General features: G+C 28.3%; 1 protein-coding gene across 2 annotated transcripts in view; it reads left to right on the top strand.

Annotated features, from left to right (window-relative positions):
- The window catches only part of LOC147068399 (uncharacterized), a 394,033-nt gene that overhangs the window by 206,485 nt on the left and 164,885 nt on the right, over nucleotides 1-22,663 (top strand). For both annotated transcript variants that reach the window (XM_085952496.1, XM_085952497.1), the window contains 2 exons: nucleotides 5,580-6,035; nucleotides 6,988-7,302. In XM_085952496.1, the coding sequence (XP_085808622.1) occupies nucleotides 5,580-6,035; nucleotides 6,988-7,302 (771 nt within the window). The remainder of the gene's footprint in view (nucleotides 1-5,579; nucleotides 6,036-6,987; nucleotides 7,303-22,663) is intronic.

Below are 22,663 nucleotides of genomic sequence, written 5' to 3' on the forward strand. Positions count from 1 at the left end.
TTTTTGGTTTCTTAATTTAGTAACAACATTATTTTAATGGATTTAACAGTGCAGTAATAGTATTTTAGTTTGATTTATTATTATGAAAGTTTTTTTATTAAAATAGCAAAAAAAATATTCAAAATAAAATTCAACCATAAAGGTCATCTTGTATTATCAACGGTATTTTACTGGTAGTACGTAATGTTACGACTCAGATATCTGTCTTGTTAATTTTAAATAATATGGATTAATATTTATTGTTCCTTTTGAATGTGAATTTATTATATCTATGAATAGGTACTTTATGTTAAGAAAATAACTTATAAAGAAAATATAATCATATTTACAATCCTCGTAAATCTACTACAGTAAATCCCTTTTTCTCTCTCTTTCATAAATAGACCGAAATTATTTTAATAACATTATAAATTAATTAATTTCACTGCAGGTCAGTTCAATGAGGGTTAATCACCTCCATCTGTGAAAAGCAACCCAGATTACCGCTTTCTTTTCCAACCGCTAAGTTCACAAAGAGGTCACGACCTGCGCAGATATTATAATTATTATTAAGCATTCCATATAGAGCGCTTATTTCAAAGCGGGATAGAATGAGCTTCGGCGCCGTAAATTTCCAGTGCTCGTTTTATTACTTCTATCTTCATTTCCAACACGTTTTTCAAAATGCATTGCAAACGACGTGAATCAATTTAGTGCATGCATTTTTTGCAACGCTCGCTGGCTGCTTTATTCAAACGAATTAAAGTGTAATTGCAGTAAGCCTAGGAAATATATCCATCAGTTTTAATTAAATTTAAAATTACTATCTACAAACGATATCATTCTTCTCTTGATACTGTCTTCTATAATAATGATATTATGAATATCATCTGTAAGACATACATACCATAAAATACTAAACTAATTGTATTATTAAATAACAAGCCAAGTAGGTACGCACAAAAATTATTTATAATTTTATGAAAGTTATTAACGGGAATGGGACAACTGGACGCCATGACAATTGGACGCCGCACTGTCGTTGACACGTAAACAGAACGTAGACGATGAATTTTAATCAGTTTCTTTCTACTACTTCGTAGTGTTCATTCATTTCACTCTTAACATAATGTTTTTTGATTGCGGATTGAGAATTACCATGCCTAAGGCTTTATATAAAAATAAAAACTCTTTTTTCGTTGGAACTTAAACATAATATGGACGATTAATTCATTATTTAAGAGTGCATATTTAAATTTTTACCAACTATTAAATCATAATACAATAATTTAAATATAAATAATAATAATAAATATATTTAACGTATAAGTAACTAACGTCTATTTATTTTCGAATTGCGTGGCGTCCAGTTTTTCCGGCGCCAAATCGCCCTAGACCCTTATTAACTGCTGCGCTAAGCAATATCTGTGTTGAACATACATAATTTTGAAAAAACTTCTGAGAAAATATATAACCAACAGATTTTTTTTAATACGACACCCAGCAGGAATCGAACCTGCGTTTCTCTGGATTCGCGCTCATGCACATCGACCACAATGATATAGGTACCCTATCTAATTGCAACAAATCTTAACTAACGTGTCTTACAATACTCTCTGAAACGCTTTCTAAATTGAGTTACTATTGGCAATCGGTTTTTGTATTTTAAATCAAAATAGGTATTCTTAGTAAGAAAATAGATTTTATCTTTTTGAATAAAAAAATAGTTAATTATATCTTTGTTGTTACGGCAGTTAATTCTGACAAATTCGACTCATGTCGAAAATTACTCACTAAACAGAAAATACCTTCTCGCTACTTTTTCACAATAATATAATAGTTGCATTTCTTACTAATGCTTACTTTCTCGTGGTTTCAATTTGATAAGCATTTCATGTATGATCTACTAGTTTAAATTGTCGCCCATTAGACAGAAGGCTCGTAGCATAATTATTGGTTAACGCACAAATTGGCACCAATGGTTATACGCGTTCAAATCCCGTCGAGTTTCGTATATAAATATATTTTTTTCTAGTGGGTAAATATCTGAGGTATAGTGAAAACGATACTGTTGTAGTCTTATTACCCAAATTATATTGTTTTTATCACTTTCTCATATTATGTATTATCAATGATGTATATTTCATTATTATTTCCAATATATTTTTTTGTATGTCCCTGTTTTTAATTTGGCACAGATAATAATATGTTTTAAGTTCCTTCATATATTTTTCTACGTAATATGTAATATTTTTTTTATCTCATGTAAAACATATTTATAAAATACTATGGAATTATGGATAAATAATATTTAAAATTTAATCATTTTATGAGACGATTTATTCCACAAAATACATTTTACCCAATAGACGCTGATATTATATTATTCATATCTGAATATTATTACTTAAAATGTCTACTTTGTAGTAACTTGTAGTAGGATTATCTTTTCCAAAATTTCCCCAGATTTTTGGTTATATTAAACTTTGTTTAAGACATTAAGTGTATGCCAGTAAATCAAGTGTTTTGGTTAATACTTTATAAATAATTTTTATTTATGTACTATTTTTTAAGAAGATAAATACTTTTTCCATAAGGACTTGAGTACCTATTTTTTTAATAACATTATTTTTAAATAATAATATCAGTACAATATACCTATTTTATTAAATATTAGCGATATTTTTTAATGGACTGTATATTTTGATGTAGAATTTGTATGCGTTGAATAGATAGGGTAGAAATCAGGATTCCGGGCACTTACCTTTATGATTTATGAGTAGAGAAAGTCTACCTAGACTCCCTGGATTGCGGGTCACTCACACAATTTTTTAGCTATCCAAATAAATAGTTGAGTTAATTATTCACTCGCGCACAGGTGACCTTCTATTATTCTTGTTAATAATTATAATATTTTTTGTTCGTTGTTATTGCTTTTGCGGTCAGATCGCCACTGAATTAAAATGTGCCCAGGAGACATAAAGTGTTAAAAAGTGGAATGGGAATTTGGATATAATTGGCGCAAAAATCGTATTATTATTTAAATAATTATTCTGTTTGCAAAATATTTGAGACATATTTTTAAGAGAACATAAAAAGATTGAGTTTCCATGTTTATGTATAGTATTTACTAGCTATCGATTCGATTTGTCCCTTTTCCCCCTTTATGTATCGTTATAAACTTACCATACTTAACTCTTTTTGACATTTTCATAATATTTTTTCCATTTCATTTTTTCTTTTACACACAGATTATGGTAGATTTAATCTACGTAGGTATCTACATAATATTTTTTTTGTTTATTTTTATAAATACCAAAAGAAATGCCGATTTTAATATTGTTAAATACTATAAAATTGATAAAATAGATCAAGATTAGGTAAAATCAATTATCTATAATATAGCTTAGTATCTTCTTAATATGATATTTTATTATATATTTAGATTTAAAGGACAATATTTTCTGTCATTTTTAATAATAAAAATTACCAACAAAGTAAATAATATAAACAGGTTTGCCAGATGTTAAAACAAAAATATGATAAATATAGATGAGTAGCATAAAATACTTTTCAAAAAATCTACATTTCTCTGAATTTCGAATATAAAATTTCCCCAAATTAATTGAATTATCATTTAGAATCGTTCAAACAAAATAATAAATTAATTTCTTTATATTTTTATTGTTCCGTGAGTATGTAATGTGAAATTGAAATTTGTTTTTCCAAATTTTGTTAAAGGGAATATTTTAATGAAATTATAATTTGAATATTTTAGAAACAAGTTTATTTCAACAAACTTCTTTATCTATTTCTTCACAAAATAATGTTTTTCAATAAATAAACAATCCAAATAAAATGTTTTAAAATAATAATAAAAAAATGATGTCCAGGTTGTTATCTATTCTTAGTTTCCTATATTTTATTTATGTGTTATATTATATAATTTATAAAACCAATACTATTTATTTTATACTGGACAACATCTTATAAAACAAAAATACTACACTGAAAGACACTGCAGATTTACATATCAAAGATGTTACAATAACAATTGTCGAATAAATTTATTTTAGATTTAAAGTAAATTTACTCAAGCAAATATTTCAACAAACTATGGCATATCAAAGAACAAAATTGTTTATTATGTTCTATATAACTTGAATATTTGGTCTAAATAACTGTGTTGCTGTATTTTCCTTATCAAAATGTTAATGATTTAATGTCAATTTTAATTATAATATAAATTCATTAAACATACATAATTTGAAAACACGACACCCATCAAGATTCGAACCTGAACCCCTGGGATTTGCGCCCATATAATCTGACCGCTAAGCTATACTTACATGTCCTATCTAATTGCGACAAAGTTAACAATAATTAGTGTTTTCACAATACTCTCTGTAGCGATTTCGAAATTGCTTTTGTATTTTAAATTAAAGTATTGGATTACCTAAATTACTAACCAGTGTCAGGATCACTCCAAATATTTGTTTTTCTTAAAATAAAAAATGGTTTAATAAATTCATTAGAAGTTAAGCATTTTCTGTATTGTGAACATAGTTGTATACCTATACTATGTTTTATATTTATCTCTTTATTAGTTGTTGTAGTAATCATTGTTTTTGGTTACATTATGATAATTATGTATAAAGTTGGTAATTTTAAGATAATATGTGATATTTTCATTTGGTTGTGTGAGGTTATTTTAATTTTCCCGTGTGTTTTTTGTCTAAGTTAGTATATTAAATAAATTAAAGTTTTAAACTTGGCTAAATATAATATATCTGTTCAAAACATGCAGCGTACAAAAATATCTGTTTACTTAAATTAGTTAATTAATTTTAATATAAACGGCCCACATGCTCAGCGTACGTCAAAATGGAGCTTTCATGCTATTTTCAAAACATGATTCTGGACATTCCTTAAACGTTGTAGATAATCTATTTACATAATTTTGAAGCCTTATTATCCCTTATATTTATTTTAAACATTTGATGACTGCATAAAGTATTTTTATTACATAAAATAGTATTCTTTTAAGCCTCTCGCTCTAATGTTTTAGAATGTAGTCATTTTTCAGTACGTCCATGTCAAGTGGTGTTGAGATTTTTTATATTTATTGATTTTTAAAAGCATTTATAAAACCATTAGTAAAATTTATATCGACATTATTATAGTGAAATATTTACAATAAAAAAATATATTGATAATCTCTGTGATCCCAAATTTGACAAGAATTAGGCATTTTATTATTCAAAAAATGGGCAAGATTTACACATTTAAAGATACTGGTTACAAGCTATGTCTTTGACTATTCAAATGTGATAAACATTCTACGAATAATGTTTAAGGCGTAATAAGGCTTCAAAATTATGTAAATAGATTATCTACAACGTTTAAGGAATGTCCAGGATCATGCTTTGAAAATAGCATAAAAACTCCATTTTGACGTACGCTGAGCATGTCCCCCCAAATCTCAAATGAAATAGTACAAAACTTAAGTCCATTAGAATTTAAATTCAAATTCAATCAAGTTCCTTCGGTTGTTAGTATTTATATTGTAATTAATATATTTATTTTTATGTTTGTTACAGTTAATATCAGTCTTATCAGTATTCTTCATCTGTGTTTCCGTGCTATCATTCTGTTTGAAGACCCATCCAGACCTGCGAGTTGAATACACGCTTTTCCCCGCTGTGGGCTTATCAAATTTCTCGACAATATCGAATTCATCAAACACCACAGCATGGATAACAGACAGTGTGAAGAAGCCCAGCGAAGCGTACAGTGACAACGTTAGAAAACTTCCCAAAAATTCGACGGCTCTGGAGAGTGGGGATGATACAACGCGGCTACCCCTAGCGAGAATACAGAAACGTAGTGAATACTATTATGGAACCGTTCAGAAGCACAACATACATAAGGATAAATATCGGTATAGCACGGCAAACAAATGGCAGGAAAACTATGGGCAGCCCCACAAGGCATTCTTCTACGTGGAACTCGTTTGCAATGTCTGGTTTACGATTGAGCTTGCTGTCAGATCTGTTGTAAGTCTTGCCTTTTATCTTGTCACTTGATTTTGTTGTAGATTTATAGAAAAAGATTGTTTACTAAGTAATAGAAGCGTTCGGTAACAAAATTTATTGTATCCTATATAATATATATTTGAGATATATTTTTAAATCCGTTCTACACTCACACATAACGATGTTTTTTGAAACGATGTTATTATTCATAAAAGAATTAATTTTAATTCTTATAACTTAACTATGTCTGAAACTGGCCAATATGTACATCATCACTGGTAACTAAAATTAATTAGGTACCCCTAATATTTTACATCTCCGTTCACAATTATGACGTATCAGACTCGAGAAAATAAAGTCTTCAAAATACAAATAATAATAATTATTATTAGCTAGTTTACAAAAAGATTGTTAAATCTACTTGAATTGTATAATTCTATTTCAATATATTAAAAATTCATACAAACCTGTAGTTACTCAGTTATTGTGAGATTTTTTCAGTCGTTGGGCAATTTTGATAATTGTTATCAATATTTTTTTATTAATTATTTAATACTCTGGCTTTTTAAAACTCGAATACGATTTTTCACAACCTATAGAAAACGGCATAGATATTATGTAAAGCTTTAAAATATTCTTTTACTAAAAACATATTTTTATAAAAAAAAAACTGACATTAAGTACAACATGTATTGTCATAATAAATCTTCATTATATTTCTTACCTGCTGTAAAGAAAATTACATTTTTTGAACTGGTGTTATTAGTAATTATTATGCATTTTATCGTCTTCAATCTTTAAATACGATACATTCTAAGCTAGCAGATAGCATTTATAATAAGTTAGATCTGTGGTGATAATATGTACATATTATTATGTTAGTATCATTAAAATATAATATATATTATGTAGATTTAAGATACGTGTAGACTTGTAGAATGAATAATATTATGTAATGTTTGTTTTGTTTTAGGTTGCCCCAAATTTAATAGAATTTATAAGGTCCCCAGTCAACGTAATAGACTTCATAGCGACGCTGAGTTTCTACATGGACGTCATTGTAGAATCCAGCGCGTCACATAAAGTCAGTGAAAAGACTGATATCTTGGAATTCATCTCCATCATTAAAATCTTACGACTCTTCAAGCTGACGAGACACTCTCCGGGGCTGAAAATTCTGATACACACCTTCAAGGCTTCTGCGAAGGAACTCACCCTTCTTGTCTTCTTCTTGGTGCTTGGAATTGTAGTGTTCGCCAGCCTTGTCTTCTATGCTGAGAGATTGCAGGTATGAATTCAAAATTACTTAAAAACACAAATCATATTATAATACTTGTATAATTCATTACTACGACATGTACTGCAATGAAAATTATTACATAAAATTAGAAAACATATTAAGTATCTAATTCGTGAAAAAAATGTTAATTATAAAAATTGTTAAGTATCGAAATTAAAGACTATTTCGAAATACCGTATTTTAATAGAAGCAAAATTAATTAGAAATCAAATAATACTAATAAAAAATATATGTTATAGAAAGAATAGTATAATAAGAAGATAAAAGTTTAAATGTGACAGTAAAAGAGAATTTAAAGAAAAAAAAACACGTAACACGTCGCTGAAAATGTGTACATCCCTAGGGAACGCATTTATCAGTCACGTAGCTTTCGCTATGGTACCTGATCAGCCTGACACGAAGATACCGTTTTCATCCAGAAAATGTCATGATCGTGACTACAAAAGATTTAAAATGTATGAATGAATAAAATTTCTACAAAAGTTTTAAAATAAATACAATATAATAATATAAACATACATACATTTTATCCATCTAAATGGACTAAGCCGATTTTGATATTCATCTAATTATTTGGATTGAGCAATACCTACTATATAATACTGTATTTTATTTCAATTATTAATATCTCTCCACTATCTACCACTATGGTACTGTTCGGTTATCAGGAATCACCAGACAGTTTTAAGTTGACAGATTGTATATTAAATTGATTAAATTTAATAAAAAATAGAAACCTATGTGAAATGGATGATTTATATTATTCATTGGTATGGAAGTATAATTTAAAATTATTTATATTCCTTCTCACAGAGTTATTTAATAATCATACAAAATTGAAAGTTTACATGTAAATTATTATAATGTTAAAAATTTAAGATACAAGGTCATTTTTTCGTATAAGTATTCAATATTTATTCGTATTCTGTAGGTACGATACATTCGTCAGCAGTATAATATTATGACTATTCCTACATACAATTATTGAATAACTCTACATAACAACAGATAAAATAAAATGTGAGTCAGTATCACCCAATTAAATTAGATAGGTAGCATTTTTTTTTCAATATAGCACCGTCACGTACATGCTTAATACAAATCAATATAAATTTATGTATTTATATTTTACAAAACAGCACAAAGAATAATTTATTCTGATTACATCTTAACAATCACTAATGATTAAATACGATTATCACAATAAACCTTTTATATCATATTATTGATGTATTAACCAGTTACCATAATACTTGTAAAATTATTATGTACAGAAAACTGATTTATTTATTTTACACATTGTGAAATTCGCAAATTATTCATTCTAATACGTTTACAATAAGACATGGAGGACAAAAACAAATACATATATAACGATATTAACAAGATGTATACGAAAACAGGGTAATTAAATAGAGGTTTACCAAATGAGCTAAGTAAACTCCATTTAAAAAATATATAAAAAAACGTCCACCTAAACTCATTCTGACGCAAGTGAAATATATATATATATATCTAAAGTTATAATTGTTGAACACTGTTACTGATTTACCAATAATTGGTATTACTAATAGCAATTAAATAATCATATAATAATATAATCATGAAAATAAATATTATTTAATTTCAAGAAATGCTAAAGCATCAAAAATCAGAATTGTACTAAATAATTTGTACGTTTCTTTTGAAAAATTCTCCATCCATGCAGTATTAGATTATATTTTTAAAGAATGTTTGAAGTTTAAAAATATCTTTCTTTTGTAAACCTTTGCGTTATTCCATGCATATTTTAGAAAATACGAAGCAATTCAAACTTTTACCAAAGAAATATGTTGGCAGCTGGAAAGATGATTTATTCAATCTTTCAACAACTCTTGACACCATTTCACCACAAGGCGAAGCATGATATGGCCATCCGTGATTTTAAAATATTTTATGTTAGATTTTATTATTAACCAGCATCCATCACCTTCATAATACATCTTTTGCCTCATAAGTTGGTATTATCATATTATAAAAAGTCAAAATTTTGATACATTTGGTAAAGTCAACTAGACTTCAAAACATTATGTGGCATTGTTTATCTGGATCGTTTATATTATGACGTTATGCCATAATGAAGTAGAAGGTTTAACATAATTTAACAATTTGTAACAAAGGAGTTACGAGGGTCTGAGGGTGAATGTTGAAAATATGACATCAGAAAACTTTCAAAATACAAAGACATATATTGTGAGAAAATTATAAATAAATCAATCATTTTCAATGATTTTACTTTAACAAAATGTGACAATGGAATGAGCAAGGATTAAAAAGTCCAAAATTATGTGACGTAATTTATAAACAAATAGATATAACATGTTTAAAATTATACTACGGCTTGTAAAGTTTACATTTATTATAAATTTTGGAATATCGTAAAAGATGTTTGTTTACATTTTCCAATTAAACAAAAATTAAAATTTGGCCAACGTTTTTATTTAATATAATATATACTAAAATATATATTGTAGCGTTCCGTCTGAGGTCAGTCCATCGCAAACCTCCAGGCACAACATACGCGCATTATACACTCACGCACGCAAGTCAAAATTATTATTCAATCAAATCCAATAAATCTACTATCAAAAAAACCCTCGCTTGTTTCACTGGATCACCCCAAAACACCAAACCCACATATTGTTTAAATCATCTTATAATACAAAATAGCCTTTCTTACATATTTGACACAATGATAATTTCAAATAATAACCATAATTCACACTGACTAAACTTAAATCGATTTAGTGTCCCTCACTGCTGAGGATCATGATTTTTCTTAGTTACATATATTAAAAAAAAAAAAAAAAAAAAAAAAAAAACTCTGCATTTTACTGCCAGTATGAGTGAATATACGAGGATTTTTACTCTGGTCTAATTCAACAAAACCCATGCTAAAATTTCATGCTTATTAAGTTAAAATGTTACAAAATTAATACTCTCTACTGAGGGTAACCGATAGTAAATTTATATTTTAATTGTTTCAAGTTTTGTATTATTCTATTTCAGTATTTTTTTTACCTTTCGGCATCTACAAGTACTATGCTTACTCACCGATGGCAAAGGCATATAAACTCATATTACAGATAATTTTTATTATATAATAACAAATTAATAATTCAATAAATAACGTTAAATTCTTACTGTAAAAGTAGAAGTGCAAGTAAAAACTGGTGTTGGAAATATTAATTGTTTGGACCGTAGTACATTAGACATCCACTGTTAATATTAATACACTCAGCAGTAAGGTGGAAAACATTAAAATTTACATTATTAAATTATTCTTGTTTAATGTACATAATTATTATTTAAAATAAATATTTCAATCATGTTACGTAATTTTTAAGTACAATTTGATTAATATATTTTCAAAAGTAACACTTTGGGAGTTGGCATTTCCATAAAGTGGATTGCTTTCAAATGTTTGTTCCGCATTTGAAGCACGTTATTCTCGGCTTCTTTTCCTCTCGCTATATAAAAATGCGTTTGTATATCTCCGTGTATATTTTATGAAATGAAACATTCTGAGGAATAAATTAAATTACGTTGCTAAAATACGAAAACAGCCGTAAGCATTTAATAAACAAAATGTCGCAAAATGGCATTCGTTAGGCCAATTTTAATTTAAAATACACACAATACTTACAACTATCCATAGAAATGTAAAACGCTTTCAACTATATCTACATTTCTAAACAAGTATAAGTACTATTATAAAATTATATTACGATTTATCTGTATAATACGCTAAAACACTGAATTATTTCAAATTAAAAATATATATCCACCTAGTTATATCATGCATACCATGCAGTACATGATATGGTACACCCGTTTATAAATCCATGGGTGTTGGATTCGGATCTCAGTTGTCATATAATATTATCAAGACTACCAAACTTTCATTATCACTAATAAACACTCATCATCATCGGCATTATAATCTGAAATTGATAGTCTCCAGGAAACAAGCTCATTCCCTTCTGTTTCTTCGCCAGTATGCTTCAGGAATTCCATGTCTCTTTGTACAAAAAACACTAAGTACCATATTTTATATCCCGTTTTTTTATTTTTAATAATTAAATGACTTGTGAAAAAAGGAGCATCTTTGGTGGTATTTTTCATCTTTGAGACATGGCTTACTCAACGGAATTGTTCTTCTTTCACGTTTGAGACAACCCAAAAAGAGGTATCGTTGTATAATGCGACTTGTTCATAGATATATTTTTCTCTCCATGAGCCATCTTCTTCAAATACGGCTTTAATTAAATAATTAACTAAACGGAAATAATTTATATATTATTGTCATTTTTTTTTAATAGAATTCTATCTATTTAATTTGATAGCAGAATTGATTAGTTCGTAAACGAATTTTTAGAACATATTCAATCGAATACTATTAATATTCCTATTACATAAGCACACATTATAAAATTACCTTTTATTGATCAAATAAATAATATAGTATGGGTTTTCATAAACTAATGGTGATTTTAATAGTTTTTTACCATTTATTTTCTCAATCCAATTTTATCTTTTTGTGAAATAGTGCTATGATGTCCGTGTCTAAAATGGTATAGCGCATTCAATACCTTATGTAAAATCTGTGTGTTTGATCTTAATAATGCACCTAATGGATTACAAAAGTGATTATCAACCATTCCTTGTAAAATAAGTAAATATATTAATAAAATTTCTACTATATAGAGACCTATATATACTGTTTATAGCTAAAAATGGTATCTTATGAACTTATTATAATCCATGGATTATGAAGTTGCCATTCTATATACTACTCTACCGAGGGAAACAACGTGTAGATATCTAAAACATAACGTTGCCTCATTTAGAGAAATACATTTTTTCTTTTGAGAATGCCGTAATAGTTTCCAGAAGTTTCTTTTATCAAACAAACCATTAGCCCATTTAAAAGTGAGCCTTCGCATTTTTTACTTGGAGCACTGTGGTACTGTACGAGAATGTGGTTTTTCATCGTTGTTTTTCCATTAAAAGCCGATTCGTCTGACTATTTTTATGAACCTTTTTATCACTGGAAGATTTCAAAATGTAGCAAATTGTTTAGTGTAATTCAATAACGCTGTTTTTCCGAATACATTTTGACAAGCGCACTTTGTATTTCAGCTAATATCTTTATAAAGACCCTTTTGAAAAAAAACTGCTCTATTTCCCTGTGAAATATAATATTTTTTGTCAACGTTCATTTTTATAAAATTAACATTTTATTATTTAGCGAGACATATTATAGTTAAATAAAAAACAATATTACATAATATTAAAATATATTTACGTGTTGTCGTGTTTTATGCGCTTCAAAATAACTACAATTCATTAACTATTTTTTGTTAACTTAATAAAATATAATTATTACTATTTTATTTTTTAACTTTAGTTTTTAGAGTGTAAATAAGGATATTAAAGAGGGGAATATTGTGAATAGTTTCAATCAAGTTAAACATAACATACGTACACGATAGCCCAGCAGCTAGTGCATTGATTTATAGTGTCGTGGGTCCCATGTTCAAATTCTGTGTGCTGGCAAATACACACATTGTTTTCCAATGTGTATTCCAAGTCAAAGCATGGTCTTAATAGGTTGAGCGAGTGACTAACATCCATTTCTCGTAAAAACAAAAATGTACTATTACAAAGACTCATAGTATGATCTTCTTAGGATCGGATATGGTCAAAATAAATGCTACTCAGCATAATTGGAACCACGGAACATAATTTGGCAGACACTGATCTTTAGCAATCCTACTCTGATTTGTTACTTCAGTTATTATTGACTCAGTCGCTTTATTAATGATGTCGTCCTATTTGTAAGGAGCAAGCCCACACTACCTTCTACTTTTTATACGACCAGATATCACTGTTCTTTCTACCCTGCTAGGATCTCTTCTAACCAGTTAGTTGACCGTGATGTTTTGTATTTTTATTGTTGAATTATATATTTTTAGGTTTTTTTCATAAACAAAAATAACGGATTTTGTTTCGTGCAAGAACGTGTCCGAAAACTTGTATGTATGTATGCAGTTAGCCGTATCACACTTCACCGTGAAATATTGTGTCGCAAATATATGGTCGTATATGGCCGTACTGACATAAAATTCGTGTCTAAATAAAACACGGTTCTTGTCGGCTTACACTACAGGAAGCCAGCAGCAAACAAATTTTGAAAATAGCAAATATACTGGACTATTTGTTAGGTTAGGTTAGGTTAGGTTTTCATTCTTGAATTTTGCCTAAATCAGCTATGGAAATTGAATTAATGTTCATAGTGAATCTAATAAAATTGGAGACTTATACTTTACACCATACTGTAATCTCTTTCCGATAGAAAGCTTACAGCAAACTGTGCCACGGTTAAATGTTTTACATAAAATTTACACGTAACCGTGCAAGAAATAATGCAAACAAAATACTTCAATACTTAAAAAAAATTGGTGAAAACTTTTTGTTTTCATTAATTTTTAAATAGTTAACAAACTCATTTTAATGTTGAATAAATTATAATTAACCAGACTTTTAACGTTTAAATTCAAAATATTTTTGTACATCTTCATTTTTTTACTGCGAGAAAATTCACCGAGTCTTACAAGATAGCTAAGCTTCTGCCAGTTCCGGTGTTGACAGGATAAAATATTGTTCACATCAAAAATAAAATTATTACAAACTGCCTTAATAAATCTTTATTTTGCCGGATAACTTTTCATCTACTTCTAAGTATAAAATAATGATTGACAGGTGTATATAATTTGTCAAAGAATATTAATATTCTTTTTGATGTTAATATATTTTGTGAAACTAGACAGCAATACTTAATTGGTGTTATTATGTAAATTTATATCACCATGACATTTTTTTACTACTTCACTTGGGCTTTATATTATCATGTCTAAAAACTGACTATGATATTGTCGCCTATTTTCCTTCTACTATAAGTGCTTACAATTAGGCAATGAGAAATTAATTAAGATTTAAAAAAAATAATAACATCCACTGCAGGTAATAATTTATTTAAGTTCTGTACTATTCCATTTTAATTATATTTTCGATGTTGGTATCTGTTTAACTACCACCTAAAATGCCGCCTATTTGATGCTTGCATTCTTACGGTGCTGCTTTACGGTAGCAAATCATGGCACCTTACGAAAGCTCAGAGCAACCGTATACTGAGCTTCGAAAACAGATGTTTGCGACAAATGGTATGACTTGAGGAGCAACGAGGAGATAAGAGAACGCACCAAGCAGCCTTTCATCACAGAAAGTGAAGAGACGACGGTGGACCTGGCTCGGCTCGGAAGAAAACCTCAACCTGGCTTGCCTGTTTCAAGCCGACCGGATTCCGGCGTCCTGGAAGGCCACTAAATACTATCTACATAGTGTATACGGCGGAGCTACGGGATGCTGGTTTGACCTGAAACGAAGCAAGAAGACTGGCGAGCGACAGGGAGGCGCCACCATATGCTCCAATTAAGAGGCGGATATGATGGCCAAAGAAAGAAGAAAAAGATAACTACCTATATTGTATATTAGTGTACCTACATGTTCAATTATTTGCAAGTGTGCATAGTGCCAAAAGGTAAAACCCGGATTGCAAAATATCACTCAAATGAAATTGTACAAAACTTGAATTAACAATTAGGGATGCCAAAGATCTGTTTAATATTATTTTACATTTAAAATTTATACTATTCTTCGTTTATTTTCTATGAACAGAGATTTGTGTAAGCGTATAAACATACAATTTTATGGTTTTTAGTCTTTTAATATAAGGCACGCTTCTTGAAAGCATCATTTATTATATTAGGTATATTACTATTTTTTCATTCGATACTGAATTTACATTAAAGTTTAAAAATCCCAGTACTCTGCCTAATTTATTTTTAAAAAAATGTTCTAATAGCTATTTCCGGCGATATTTCAATTCAAAGTTTTTTTTAATTCGTTTAAAATGCGCCTATTAATATAATAATATAATTAACTTTGCTATGTGCTAGTATTTTACGATCAACCTATTTGTAACACTATCTACAACATACAATGCGATCCAACCATAGAACCATCAGTAAAACAATTCCTAATATATCAAAACTTTGAAAAAATTACATAGGTACTCAAATGTATTTATAATGACCTCAACCTAAATCTAATCTGAATCTGCCGGATGAAACCCTAGGACTATACGTGTTGCACCAATAAGAATAATAATCGACATTACCAAATTTTTAGATTTAGAATATTTTTCATTTATCCACGATATACAAAAATAAATAAACTATTTTATAAAATTTCTACATATTTCAGTATAAATAGGTTTTCTAAAGTTTAAATGGCCAAAGTTAGAACAACAGAATAGGTGCTTGTATATTATATTTAAGCATGGATTACATAATAAATAATTTTATATTATACAAAACATTTTAACATAAAGGCGAACTGGTGGTTCTATGATACAATTGTATAATAAAGTGACATACATTTTTTATTCTATAATGCCTTATTTAAACTTTCAAAATCTGCTTCGAGCAATGTGATAATACATTGAAGATTAAACATCTATTTTAAATACAGTTTAAAGAAGCTTAAAGGCTGTCAGGGAAGTTATATAAATGATAAACTGCCACTCTACTTGGGTTTCATTTACGATAAAAAGTAATTTTAATATATTATCAAAAAATCTTAAATTTTATTATAGACGCCGTGTGCTATATAAACATATTTAATACCATATTATGAAGTGATACACCAGCCAGTGCAAAGCTTTGTAAGCCGTTTTGTAGGTTTCTTATTAGCAATGGTGTCCGATAAGGTGACAAGGTCTCACCCAAAATTATTCACCGCTACATTGGAAGATCTATTCAGGCAACTTGGCTAGGAGAAGAATCGAGATTAACAACAAAAAAATCAGCCTGCCCTTGTAGATGATACAGTTATTCTTGAAAATGCTCCGGTAGACCTTCAGAACAGAATACATGAACTTACAAATAATGATTGCACCAAGTAGGTTTAAAGATACATGTATCGAAAACAAAAGTAATGGTTAATTGATTTGTTTAACCGAATTGAGCGAGTCAACGACTACATCTATCTTGGACAATAAATTTAAATTAAAAATTGGGTGTATGACAAGATTTTCCGCAGAACTAAAATACGAGTAGCATGGGATGCATTTGAGAACCTGAATAGTGTTTTCAAAGATGACCTCCTATAGTGTCTTTTTCGTAAAGTATTCAACCAATGCGTGCTTCCAACTCTCACGTACGAGTATAATACACAGTGGCGAAGACTCCATACTAGGCGATTATTTAAAGCCTACCTTCTAAAGAATTTTTTTTTTAATTTTATATTGACATATTAAATAATATAATCACATAATAATATATTCAATATGCCCAACGACATCTATAGTATAATTGTCATAATAATTTTATGATCTTTTCCACTATTTCAATAAGCACCATTTATGGCATGTCTCGAAGGTTTAAAAAAATAAGCGACATCTCGTTTCGCTTTACATGTTGTATGGATTACGTTCGCGTGAATCGAAAACTTTTTATATGAAGTTTGTTTCTCATAATTTCATTCGGCGGCCCATATAAATTGGTAAGCTATTTAAGGAGCGCTTACGCTTACATATTACGTAAGTGCACATTTATTCAAAATAATTTATAAGATAATTTAAAAAAATAATTTCTAGGGATTCAATCACATATAAATATTGATTGTTGTTAAAAATAATAAATAATTTATGTCGTGATTTTTATTTGTCAGTTAGTTTATTCATAGACTAAGACAATTTATTCAGCCAATTATGTAAGTTGAAATCTGATATTGTATTTCCGTGTCCGTGTTTTAAAAATAGAAGTATTTTAAAATGTCTAGTTTACGGGTTAAATTATAAATTGTTATGGAACAGATTCACAACAACGGATATTTTCAATATAGGTATTTTGAGCGTATCTTGCGTTTATATTTAAGAAAATACATAATTCAAATTAATTGCTTAATTTTATACCATCAGTGAGCTTTTAAATTTCATCGGTTTTTATGTACCTACCTATTCATCAGTATTTATGTCGGATTATCTTCTTATTTCCCGTAAATACATCTAACAAGTGTGCTTTCTCCAAAGCCTACCTGTTTCCAAAAGTCACCCGTCGACACTGATAATACATATACTATTAATGTAATATTAACCCAAAAATTCGAGTAGCGTAGCGTGGTGTGGAATGGTGCATGCTGGGCATGACGCGGAAAGATGACAAAAGAAGCCAATGAAAACTCATACGACTTTAAACGACCATAAGTACGCCCTAAACACGCTAGATAGACGAACTCATAAAGTTCGATGAATGTACGTCGCACCGAGAAGAGTGGAGGTAGCATTGATCCCGGCTAACGATGATGATGATGATAATGAATGACAAAGGCGCTTAAGAAACCCTATTTCGTCTACTAGACAAAACTTAGGTATATGAAAGTAAAGCTGTATAAAATACAAGTATAGGTATTATCAATAATAACTGTTTAAATAAGCTGTAACGTATTTCGCATCACGATTCAGTTGTAGCAAACTTTATTATTTTCGACCAAATCCATTAAAAACCACAATCATTTCAATTAAAATTTTCACATATTTTTAGATTCAATTAAGTAATTACATCAGTTATTATTATTATTGTGTCAAATTCATAAAGTTTCCAAACCCATTTAGTTTTAGTTTTAGTTTTAAACAATAAGATGATATGGATTGATTGTAACTGAAAATGTAACCTTGAAATGATTGAGTAAGAGAAGAATTATTAAAAAGATTTTCAATAAGATATTGAATTGTATTTATTCATATATAAGGTAAATTCATAGATTCAGAAAAACATATGAATTATTTGTTGCCAAGATTAAAAATCACTAATAAAAATAATATATGTCAAATACGCTGTATATCACTCATATTAAAAAGATATTATAAATATGTCGAATATAAACAAGATGACAAGATTAAATATAAATCCGCCAACGTTAATAATAATTTTGCTCTGGTTACTAAATAAACCACACTAAAAATGTTCCAATTTTTTTTATACTACTATTTATAAGGCACCCTTTTGTTATAGTCAAACCCTTCGTTTAGTACCTACCTTTTCACGTGGTGTAAATTAACATTTGTTACTTCACTGAGTACTTAATAATACCATAATCATTGGAATTCCATTCACAGTTAATTGGCTTGATTTAACGTAGCCATAAAGATTGAAAGCATAGCCAGCTGGAACATTTTTTTTTGTTTCATTTCAAACAAATGTCGAATAATTTTTCTCTCCCTTTTTGCTCGCCGGCCAATAGAAGAAATGAGTTGGCCGTTATTCATTCCCCTGAAGTGGTATAGGTAACATTTGTATTCTAATTTGGGTGAGCCAATTAAATGTTGTGAAAAGTAATAAAACAACAAGTAAACTGTTTGTCTGTTACGGTTCAACAACAGAAAAAGGCATTAAAATTTGATTTATACGCTTTTATTTTAAATAAAAAAAATCGTTTTTTTTTCTAAATTAATCGAATCAAACTCAAGTACAAACCATTTTTTTTCATTAAGCACAAATACAATAATATTAGAAATTAGTAAATAATATGAATGTATACCACCAATTGTATTCTACAACAAAAATATATATTCAGATACCTACGTTAAATTGAGTATTGTGTACTGACTACATATTTTTTTTAAAACAAGGAACCAATACCCAGGGTTACGAACTGTCATTGATAAAAATATGACAGAAAGAGTAAGAAAATAAGCTTAAAAAATATTAACTTTTTACAAGAACAATGATCGAAAAAGAATTTCATGTTTTAATCAATAAGTCTAAATTAAGTTATGATATGTAAAAAAATAATAGTGTTAAGCAATTTACTCATCATTTTCACCGTAACATTAATTTTAACATAAAATGGCCATGTTGATTTTCATGCAAATCTGATATACTATTCTACATTTTAATATAGGACGTTTTCAACAATTTTCTATGACAAAAACGCTATATTTAACGCCATATACCAGACGCATTTGCTATGCTGTACCAGTATACACATACATTTTTTCCAAATTGATCATAATATACATCGAATGAAAATCTTGAATACTCATCATTTTTTTAGTGTAGGTAGAGTTATTTTTTTTTACTACATCCTAAATGTATTTTTACAAATGCATTTAAGTAGGTAACTGTAAATACGTTGGCTGAAAAATGCCACACCTTCTCTATTGACATAAATTAATGCAAATTGTTAGTAATGATTTATATTGTAATGCTTACATGTTAATTTTTAGCAGAATGGTGCAGATGTAAGTACGTAATATATGGAAATAGTCGGTTACAAGATCACTGTTATTTGCCACACATCGCGTCTATCCTATACATAAATGTGAACAACAGAGAAGTTTGTGAGAGTACATTATTTTACATCTCAAATTAATATTTGTAATCATCTTTATTTTTATTGACATCACAGTTATAAGAATAATTCCATTCTAATCATTCAATCAACAGTCTTTAAGTAGAATCAATATCCAATACAGATACTAGTTTGCAACTACGCTAAAAAAAAGTACGTGACTATTTCACTTTGACTTGAAGCATATATATTATGGAGTTTTACTATACATTCAAAGACCATTTTACCGGGATTATTGGTATGTAATAAATTCAATTCATTTACTTTGTATTTTCTGAAAATCTAAAAATATATATTATTTAAAATCACAGAAAAAAAAATATCAGTACGCTTCAAAGCCGCGATATACTTATTCAATAGTCAAAGTTGAAATTAGTGTAGATCTATTGACAACTTATAAATATTTTTAATATATGAAACAAATTATATATTTATTTTCGGTTAAAATTATATATTATATCTGGTGTGGGACTTACAATAAATTAAAAGACATTGCTATTGTGTGACACTTTAAGAATAATATTTGAACTATTTCAAGTTTTCAAAAATATAAATAAATCTTCACTCTTTGGGGAATATCACGTATTTCATTTATATTTTATATTTACACAAAAAATATGTGGAGGTGTCATACACAGTAAAAAATTGGTACAATGTATCATTTTATTACACTGTAAAATCAAGATATATTTAAATAATACAGAATATCTGCTTTCTCAAATGTTTTCTCGTACATTTTTAAGTCTAGAATTTTTATTTGTTTAGCGATATAGATAGAAAAAATACTTCACACTACACACCCACACAGGTCTAATACTTATGGAATAATACTAGGTTAACGGAAAATAAATAATGTTTTTTAATGTTAGATGATTATGCTCTAAATTTTATAGTGGAGTCGAATATCCATAAAACTACAAAGAATTAACAATATAAAATAGCTGTTTAAAGTCGAGAATAATATAGTACTAAGTATAAAAAAAAGATTTTTTTTTAAAATAAACATATAATTTTGGTTCAACAAAAACCTTCACCGTTGAGCAATAAATAACTATCTGCTCATCTCGTTTATCTAGCGATAAAAACGATCAGTTTCTCAACGAGATCAGTATTACTGATTAAGTGACAAGTGGGTCCTCTACATCTACAATCATCTAAAATGAAAAAACATGAGCTTTCTCCTAAACAAGTACCTATTTCTACCGCTCGACTATCATTTACCCTAAAAAGGGGTTTTCTTTGTGTTTGATGGAATATTTTTGGGCTAATTCATTCATTACAAAAACCTATTTAAACTTTTACATCAATGGTGAATTGTACCCAATTAAGAAGATTAAAGACAAATTTGTTAAAAAGTGATACTGTTTGATAAAATATAAGCGAAGACGTATCCAAAAAAACGACAATGCATGACTACACTCAGGAAAAAATCGGAGAGCTTGAATTTTTTTGAACATCCATAATATTTATCTGATGTTGAACTGCTAAATCATTACTTTTTTAAGTCATTAAAATATTCGTTTTACAATTTTTTTACACTATTTAACCATGTCCGAATCCATATAGGTATACTTATTCTTTAAATTTTAAAAGAAATTTAAATAGTACTTTATGTTTGGAGAAAGGTTATAGACAACAATTTTAATTATTTTATAAAATAACTATTTTATAATAAATATTTTTGTTTATAGAAAAAAAGTAATTTCTTTTCGGTTTACCTTATAGATTGATTTATACAAACAAAATGATGACATTTACAATATTTCACAGAAAAAACGTATCTGAAACTCTCTCAAACAAAATATTATATACATCAATTTATATCTTGCATCAATAGATAACATTACAAATGCTGGCAGTAAATGTTTTTTGAAGTGAAATGAAAGAAAAAAAGCACTCAAAATATTGGTTTTCATTTTAAACATAACGGAGCTTTTGAAACGAAAAACAAAATAAGATCGACCTTAACTTAACATTATCTTCAAAGTATTTTTCACATTGAATAAAAAAAATCTACCGACGTACATAACATCAATAAATTTTGTTTGATTTTTTAATATCTTAAAAACCTTTTTAGAAAATGTTTGACTATAAACGGTCATTATTTTATACAAAATATTTATTTTTCGAAAAATGTCTGTACTTTGTTATTATAAAGAAGAATTTCTTCACAAAAACATTTACGTGTTTAAGTCAATAGATGACTAGATTTTAAAAATATTGAAAAATGTTATAGAAAAAGGTGTACCATTTGCATTATTTTTTAAGTGGAAAGAATAAAAATATAAAAAAATCCCAAGGTCATCTATGAATCAATGATAATTATATTATGACCTTGATTTCGGTTTCTTTTTATTCACAGAATATACCATAATATATCTGGGATCAGATTCCAATCGATCAAAGATTTTTCAGAGATCTTTTTCTAATATAAAACGTAGTTCTGAGGCTGAATTAAGTTATATATTAAAAGTGGGTTATAAATTATTGCTAATATTGTGTAGCGCGGGGGGGGGGTATAAAAAGGAGGAGGTTATGCTAGTATATGATAAAAAGTAATCATTTGTCAGAAATTGCCAATCATCTTATCGAAAATCCTTTGATGGTTTGGATGTGAATTATTACTGTAGAAACGTATTCCAAAAGTAGGCGCACAAGGGATGTATTTATATAAGAGTTTAATAATTGTTACAATATTTTTAAATTCACTCAAGCACCGCATGATAAGGTCAAGTATTTTGTTAGCTTTGGAAGAAGTAAGAATAATGTGTGATTTCAAAGACACTCTCTAATGATACCTAATTCATGAGTTTCAGTCGAGATTCTATGAATA

Source organism: Rhyacophila brunnea, unplaced genomic scaffold, assembly GCF_057557595.1.
Source record: "Rhyacophila brunnea isolate RB1 unplaced genomic scaffold, BYU_Rbru_1.0 scaffold_3, whole genome shotgun sequence".
In the NCBI taxonomy this organism is placed as follows: domain Eukaryota; kingdom Metazoa; phylum Arthropoda; class Insecta; order Trichoptera; family Rhyacophilidae; genus Rhyacophila; species Rhyacophila brunnea.